Source organism: Prionailurus viverrinus, chromosome D4, assembly GCF_022837055.1.
Source record: "Prionailurus viverrinus isolate Anna chromosome D4, UM_Priviv_1.0, whole genome shotgun sequence".
NCBI classification, from domain to species: Eukaryota; Metazoa; Chordata; class Mammalia; order Carnivora; family Felidae; genus Prionailurus; species Prionailurus viverrinus.
Genome location: NC_062573.1, coordinates 14633513 through 14642250, shown reverse-complemented (window position 1 = coordinate 14642250; position 8738 = coordinate 14633513). Strand labels below are relative to the sequence as shown.

Sequence of the window (8738 nt, the reverse complement as noted above, 5' to 3'; positions counted from 1 at the left end):
ATGTTTAAAGAACATATTTGGATACATTTATACATATATTACTGCATAAATGTACACATGTAATATGCACATATAAATATGAGCAATTTAAGAAAATTACAAAGGATATTTAACTACATGTGATTTATCAAACTTCAGGTGGTAATTTTAGAAATTAAAACCAGCTTAATGTACAAACTGCCTTGGAAAGTTTTGCTCACCAAAGACAATGTAGTCATGTCCTCCTTCTTAATGACATCTTGTCTAGTTAAATAGAGACCTGAGAAAGCAGAGCTGAAAAAGGGGCCCTGAGAAGTCAGGACTGTCTCTATAGGAACCCTGTCTGACTACCTGGACTAACACAACAGTCACTGCTCTTCACAGCCCATAAAAGTAGGGAATCAATTCCACAACTCCCGACAGAAAAGGCTTCAGAAATTTATCTACAAAACAACAAAACAAAAAACCTTTGGTGAAGCTGCATTTCAGAGGAAAGAGCAAAGAAGTGGATGTCAGAAGGCCTACACTGGGGACAGGCGGTGGGCGAGGGGGGGGTCCTAAGTTCCTAGCTCAGTTTTCCTCTAATTCTCAAACAAGGGCTGGAGCGGCGGTCCCTCTCCTTTTAGTATCTGATCCCACCACAGCCAAAGACCCCGCAGACCCGCGCTCCGTTTCCCAACCTGCCCTCCTACCCCCAACCCCCAAGTGAGCGCCCAAACCTTGACCCTTAAGGCTGGGGTGCCCAGCCAGGGCTCTGCCTCCCCTAACCCAGAGACAGCCCTAGACCGGCTTAAACCCCGTCGCGGAGCCCAAGACACCGCTTCGCGCCTCAACGCAGACGCGAACCGCGACCTCCAATTCTCCATCTTTCTTCCGCCCCCGCCATCGAGCCGGGAAGACACGCTCCACAGGCTACTCGCTTTCCAACTAATCCCCCAGGGTCGGGAGGAGTCCTGGGCGGAGGCCCCTCCCTGGCTACCACCCGAGTACAGGCGTCAGGGGAAAAAAAACGTACTCACCAGCTCCACGAAGAAATGAAGAACACCCTCCGACCACCCAGAGCCTTCACCGCGCGAGCCAGGAAGTGCGCCTGCGCAAGCGTCCTGGAACTACATTCCCAGCATGCTCTGCAAAGGCAGGGCGCGCGGCCGCGGAGTCTTACACGCGAAGGCTTGTTGACTTTCTATCTCGTGGCGCCTTGGGAGTGGGACTAGTTTTCTTTCGTTATTCACATAAAAAGGGAAAAGAAGGGGAGGATAAGCTTCTTCTTTCATTGTAGACTAGCATGAATCCAAAGGGATGCAGATTTTTCGTTAACCTTTACACAAAAGGAACGCCTATACATTATAGTAATAACCTTTTATTCAATGAGCGAAAAGGACTAAAAAAAAACAAACCCACAAACTAGATGGAATTCCTTAACAAAGGGACAATCCCTGTTGACACCGTGGTGTGCGTATAGTATTCTAAAAATACAGACAGCCCCATTCTTCATGTGTTGGGAGGGCGCGTGGGTGTGAAAAGAGAAAGAATGATTGCAGCCAAGAAAAAGGTAAAACTACTTTTCTTGTAACATATTGTCTAGCTTTTTTGTCTGTTACGTGTTCAGGTTATGTTCATTTTAATGGCACTCAAAACAGTGCTTTGATGAATCCTTGTAAATTGTGTCCTCCTCCACATCTCTTCTTGAGTAGAGCCCAATAAATAACTTTAATTGAAAGGGAATGTGCATACCTTACTTTTTTCTATACAAAGAATACAGGTGGATTGTAGAGAATAGAGATAAGGAAAAAAGATTAAAATCAGGTAAAAGCCCGCTATTATATATTTAAATATTACCTGCACTGTATATGTGTTACATATATGTAAATATTAAGTGTGTACTGTAGATACTTCTGAAATTAAAAATAGAGCAACATGGGGCGCCTGGGGGGCTCAGTGGGTTAAGCCTCTGACTCTTGGTTTTGGCTGCGGTCATTATCTCACAGTTAGTGAGTTAGAGGCCCAAACTGGGCTCTGCTCTGACAACCAGGAGCCTGCTTGAAATTCTCTGTCTCCCTGTCTCTCAAAATAAGTAAATAAACCTTAAAATAAATACACACATACATACATACATACAATGAAACTGCTTTTATTTATTTAAAGGTTTATTTATTTATTTTGAGAGAGAGGGCGAACATGAGAGGGGGAAGAGGGCAGAAGGAGAGAGAATCCCAAGCAGGCTCCACACTCAGCACTGAGCCTGAGATGGGGCTTGATCCCACAACCCTGGGATCATGACCTGAGCTGAAATCAAGAGTCAGATGCTTAACTGACTGAGCCGACCAGGTGCCTTGAAAGTGCTTTTAAAATTTAATTTCTTGTAAACATTCCTTCATGTCTTTAAATATTATTCTGCATTAACATTAGCACAACTTTCTATCAAACTGAGTCTAAATATTTGAGTGGTAGCATATCATTTCCAATTTTTCCTATTATAAGAAAATATGAAATAAATATGCTTATAGCTAAATCTTTCTCCACACCCTTATTTGATTAGGACAAAATCACAGAGGATTAAGTAAATTTTAGATATCATGAAACTATCTTTCTATAAAGCTATAATAATTTATTCTTTTACCAGCAGTGCATGTGTCTTAGTCCATTTGGGCTGCTATCACAGGACACATGCCCTAGACTGGGTGGCTTGTAAACAATAGAAATTTCTCAGAGTTCTGAAGTCTGGAAAGTCTAAAACCAAATGCCATGACTTTGAGGATTAGGTCTCAACATATGAATTTTGGGAGCAACAAACATACAGCCTCTGGAAGCTATTGTTGTCACTCTCTCGTGTCTCACTGTCCCCTTTTTGCATTTTTAGGTGTCCTTATACCTTTGCAACAACTCCCCTGTATTAAATTCCCTTTATTCAACTACCTAGTATAGGTTCTATTTTCCTGACTGGAATCTGCCTTATATATTAAGTTTAAAAATTACTTTAAGGGGCACCTGAGTGGCTCAGTTGGTTAAGTGTCTGACTTCAGCTCAGGTCACGATCTCACAGTTTGTGGGTTCAAGCCCCACGTCGGGCTCTGTGCTGACAGCTCAGAGCCTGGAGCCTGCTTTGGATTCTGTGTCTCATTCTCTCTCTGCCCCTCCCTCACTTGTGCTCTGTCTGTCTCAAAAATAAATAAATGTAAAAACTGTTTTTAAATAAATAAAAATTACTTTTGCCTATTTGATGTTTTCTTGATTTTACTTTACCTGATTAGTAAAGTTAGGTATCATTTATATGTTCATTTCATTGATTACATATTTCATCATTTGAAATTTTTTCTTTTCCCTCTTCCTCAGCGATACTTGTGGAGGTGGCAGCCATCCACATCATAGCCACCCTTAGACCTCTGATGAAGCCCAAAATCATTCAAAAGAAGACCAAGAAGTTCATCCGGGACCAGTCAGACCAGTATGTCAAAATTAAGCACAACTGGCAGAAACCCAGAGGCACTGACAATAGGGTGCGCAAAAGATTCAAGGACCAGATCTTGATGCCCAACACTGGTTACGGGAGCAACAAGAAAACAAAGCACATGCTGCCCAGTGGCTTCCAGGAGTTCCTAGTCCACAACGTCAAGGAGCTCGAAGTGCTGCTAATGTGCAACAAATCTTGCTGTGCAGAGACTGATCACAATACCTCCCCCAAGAACCACAAAGCCATTGTGGAAAAGCAGCCCAGCTGAAGGCCAGGCTGCACAGTGAAGAAAATGTGCAATTATGTGCATGTCATAATTGTATTAATAAAACCATAAAACTATGGGACACCTGAGTGGCTCAGTTGGTTAAGCGTCTGACTTCAGCTCAGATCATGATCGCACGGTTCATGAGTTCAAGTCCTGTGTCAGGTTCTGTGATGACAGCTCAGAGCTTGGAGCCTGCTTCAGATTCTTGGTCTCCCTCTCTCTCTGCCCCTCCACTGCTCATGATCTATCTCTCTCTCTCAAAAATAAAAACATTTTTAAAAACATTTTTTTAAACCCATAAAACTACATACACACACAAAATTTTTTTTTCATACTTATTTATTTTTGAGAGCAAGGGAGAGACAGAGCACAAGCCAGGAAGGGGCAGAGAGAGAGGGAGACACAGAATCCAAACCAGGCTCCAGGCTCTGAGCTGTCAGCACAGAGCCGCACATGGGGCTCGAACTCACAATCTGTAAAAAGAAATCATGACTAGAGCTGAAGTCAGATGCTTAATCGACTGAGCTACCTAGGCACTTCTCTTTTTTTTTTTTTTTAAGGTTTACTATGAGAGAGTGTGTGTGCAAGTACGTGCACAAGCAGGGGAGGGAGAGAGAGGAGAGAGAGAATCCTAAGCAGGTTCCATGCTGTCAGTGCAGAGCCCCACGCGGGGCTTGATCTCACAAACCATGAAATCATTGACCTGAGCAGAAACCAAGAGTCTGTTGCTTAACCAAGTCACCCAGGTGCCCAAGGAAAGTTTTCTTCTGTATAGGTTATCTTTATCTGTCTTACTGATAGGAACTTAGCTATATTCTGAACATTAATATCTTTTCTGTTGTATGCATTGTAAATACTCTCTACCAGTCTTGTTTTTCTATCTGTAAATACAGTATTTTTGCTTATTTGTTCAAATCTATCAATCCCACTTTTATGGATTAGGATTTGAAATGCCAAGTATATATCCATATATATTACATATATAATTTTTAGCCCCCCATTTTTTTAAACCATTGAGCTATTTCTGTGCCCATACCATAGTACCTTACTTATTTTAAATTTTAAAATAGGTTTATCAGATAGGAAAATTCTTCTGTGAATGTTCCTTGCCAATAAGTTTTGGGCTATTTTTTGCATTTGCAATTTCAGATGAAGTTGAAAATAAATGTGATCACTATTTTTTTAAACCTATGGGGTTGAGGTAGAGGTAAGAATTCTACTACCATCCACGGTAGAATAAAATAGGAAACTGGACAAAACACAGAACAATGGTTTCCAGACACTGAATAACAGCACAGAACTGTGATCCTTAAGAGAAAAATAAAGTGACCTCTATGATTGCCTCCAGGATAAATCCTCAGGGAGGAATATCTTAAAGAGAGCCCAGGGGTTCACTAAGTTGAGGAGAAAGAGATCAGACATGAGGGAGGCCAGAATTTAGACTACTCCAATCAGACTACTTGAGAGAAGTGAGCTACACAGCAATATATAAAAATAATATGTCATGAACAAGTAGGGTTTACCTCAGGAATATAAGATTGGGTTAACATTAAAAATGTCATGAAATTTTAAAAAGTCAAGAAATGAAATTGACTGTATTTTTATATTTTTAATGGGTTAGAAAACACACAAAAGTGTAAAACAGAGATGGAAGTGCAAGAGCCAAAATAATTTGGAAAATTAACAGTATTTGGAGTTTCATTTGTTCATATCTTCATAAGAAGGAAGCTTGACTAATTAATTTTACACATTTCTTCTTTTCTAGTAAAACATTTGACACTATAAATTTTACTCCAAGCTCTGGTTTAGTGGCATTTCCAATACTTTGATATATTTTATTTTCATTTCAATATCATTTAACGTTTTTTTAATTTTCTCTTGTGACTCATCTCTACTTAGGCTAACAAATGGAAATTTGATTTTCTCCACCTTTTCAGAAAAAACCCATGGTGTGCCTCCCTCCCATCCTAACCATACCCACTCACACACTTGCATAATACCATTTTGATCTGTTATACTCTAAGAATGTCTAAAATACGGGAGATTCGACTGTGAAGTGTGCAACTGTGACAACATTTTGAAGTTGAAATAAACATAGTATCTAAGCATTGGGGTGACCATCAGCATACATAGCTTCAAGTAAATCTCAACAGCAAGCATGTAAACATTGCAATTCTTTAATTTGCAAACCATTTTAAACCATATTTTCAGCATTACTAGAGTAGTTCCATTTGTTTAATTTTTTTTTTTTGAGAGAGAGAGAGCTCAAGTGGCAGAGAGGGGCAAAGGGAGAGTGAGAGAGAATCTTAAGGGGGCTCTGCATGGAGCCTAATGTGGGTCCCGATCCTACAACTCCAGATCATGACCTGAGCCAAAATCAAGAATCAGACACTTAAGCAACTGAGCCACCCAGGTGCTCCCATTTGTTTCAACTTTTAACTCTGCCTGGAAACTCTGAAATATCTGTGAGTTTATGTACAGTATAATGTTTCAGAGTCCCTGGGTATGAATCGTGGTGTCCTGTGTAATCCCTTAAATTCCAGTTGTTGAAGACACTAGTACCTAATTCATAGTGCCCAAAAAATACCTATTAGTAATACTACTGAAGTAGAAAGGAGGCAGTATGAAGTATCCATTTAAAGAGAATACAATAGGCTCAGATGTCAAAATACAGGAGGAAAGTTAAAAAAAAAACGGTAAGAATTTCCTACCTATTTTATGCTCATGGTGATGGTAGTTATGTAAAGGAAACCATTAAATAGAAGACAAGACATTGAAAATAGAGATACTGAATCTTCTAAGGATCTGAGACTCGAAATGCCTATAGAAGGGGCACAAGCTTTCTTGTTGCTGAAGTCATATACAGAATTAATGGGATGATAGTGAGGAGGGATAAGGGCTAGAAAAACAATGAATTCTAATGAATGAAGGGTCTCTGAAAACACTACATAGTTCCATATGAGGCCTAACAGGCAAGCTGGATCTGAGAGAAGTTCTGAGAGACAGGAATTCCATAAATTATTGGCATAACTGCAGAAGTGGCATTATCATATAGTTTCCAAGATGCAAACATTGAAGGGCAAGATACATGTGAATATTTTAGTTCCTGGTATTTGTTTAGAAAATTAATTTCATACATTTACATCCCAACTCAGTATTTATCTTCAATATTCTTTTATTTATTTATTTATTTATTTACTTAATTTTTGAAGGAGAGAGAGAGAGAGAGCATGAGTGGGGGAGGAGCAGAGAGGGAGAGAGAGAGAGAGACAGAATTCGAAGCAGGCTCCAGGCTCTGAGCTGTCAGCACAGAGCCTGATGCAGGGCTTGAACTCACAAACTGTGAAGATCATGACCTGAGCCGAAATTGGACACTCAACCAACTGAACCACCCAGGCACCCCTGGTATTTATCTTCAAAAGTGACTAATAAAAAATGACTAATAAAGAATTACATGACTGCAATTCACTTATTAGTTTAAAACCATTATTGCAAAGTTAAAATCTACAGTAAAAATCATGACTATTATTGACACTTCCTATTTTAAAATATTACTTTTAATTTAAAATCTAAGAAAAAATATTTGATAAAAATTTAGGATCAGGGAGCCTGGGTGGCTCAGTTGGTTAAGTATCCGACTCTTGATTTCAGCTCAGGTCATGATATCAGTCATGAGATGGAGCCTCACATCAGGCTCTGTGTTGGCTGTGGAGCCTGCTTCAGATTCTCCTTCCTCCTCTGCTCCTACCCAGCTTCCACATATGTACTCTCTCTCTCTCTCTCTCTCTCTGACAAAACAAAACAAAAACTTAGGATCAAGCTCAATATCAGCTTCACCTTCATTTTAAGGAAAGACTGAAAGGTTTTTGATATGAACCTCTCTTTTCATAATATTACTTGACAACAATATTTACAACTTATATGAAGTTATTGTTCTTTAAAAGGAAAGAATGCCAGGGTGCCTGAGTGGCTCAGCTGGTTGAGCGTCCTACTTCAGCTCAGGTCATGATCTCATGGTTTGTGAGCTCAAGCCCTGCATCGAGCTCACTGCTCTCAGTGCAGAGCCTGCTTCGGGTCCTCTGTCCCCTTCTGTCTGTGCCCCTTCCCCATGTGTGCTTTATCTCTCAAAGATAAATAAAACACTTAAAAAAAATAAAATAATAAAAACTAAAAGGAAAGGATGCCTTGGATAATAGAATTTCTAAGAAAAGTTATTTGTGATAAAATGACAACTCAACAAAACAAAGACTTAATTTGCAAACAAACTATAAAATAATAGTATTATTTCTATGTTCAGGCTGGTCACAAGAAAACGTATAGGGCAGCAAAATAGATACCCCTCAAAATGTATCTCCAAGAGCTTCTACATATAAGAAACTACAATTTAATAGTCCCTTCAAAATGCATGTTTCTTGGAACAACTGGGTGGCTCAGTCAGTTAAGTGTCTAACTCTTGATTTCAACTTAGGTCATGATCTCAAGGTTTGTGGGTTTGAGCCCCGTGTCAAGCTCTGTACCTGACTTGGGATTCTCTCTCTGCCCCTCCCCTGCTTGCTCTCTATCTCTCTCTGTCAAAATAAATAGTTTTTAAAATGCATGTTTCTTGTTAATTTATTTAGCATAATGTAGGGACAGGATACAGAATACCATATTATGTCAAGTTCATTTAAATTCTGTCGAGGTGAAGTGACATGACACCAACTCCTCCATGTCTCCAGTGGGACAGAATTGTGTGGAGGCTAAGAGGTTGATCTGAATCCCAACCTTCCACTTATTAGCCACATGGGTTTAGCCAGGTCAAGAAACTTCTCTAGGCTTGCCTCACCTATAAAATGGTGATAATCTCAGTTTCATGCATTTGCTGAAAGGATTACATGAGAAAGTACATGTAAAATTACTTAGCAGAAAGTGTGGTAGAAATATCCAATCTAGAAGGCTTTTAAAAAATTCACTTCTGATAATCACAAGGATATAAAGATCTCAAGATATGCATAAAAGTACGCATGTAAATACCATGAGCTGAAAAAGGGCTATGAACAG

General features: G+C 39.7%; 1 protein-coding gene across 1 annotated transcript; it reads left to right on the top strand.

The window, feature by feature from the left end:
- The first annotated feature begins 1462 nt into the window (after window positions 1-1462).
- Window positions 1463-3733, top strand: LOC125150514 (60S ribosomal protein L32-like). Its single transcript, XM_047830486.1, has 2 exons — window positions 1463-1531; window positions 3313-3733. Exon 2 carries the CDS (start codon window positions 3366-3368, stop codon window positions 3696-3698), a length of 333 nt encoding a protein of 110 aa, XP_047686442.1. The 5' UTR covers window positions 1463-1531; window positions 3313-3365; the 3' UTR covers window positions 3699-3733.
- The last annotated feature ends 5005 nt before the right edge of the window (window positions 3734-8738 follow it).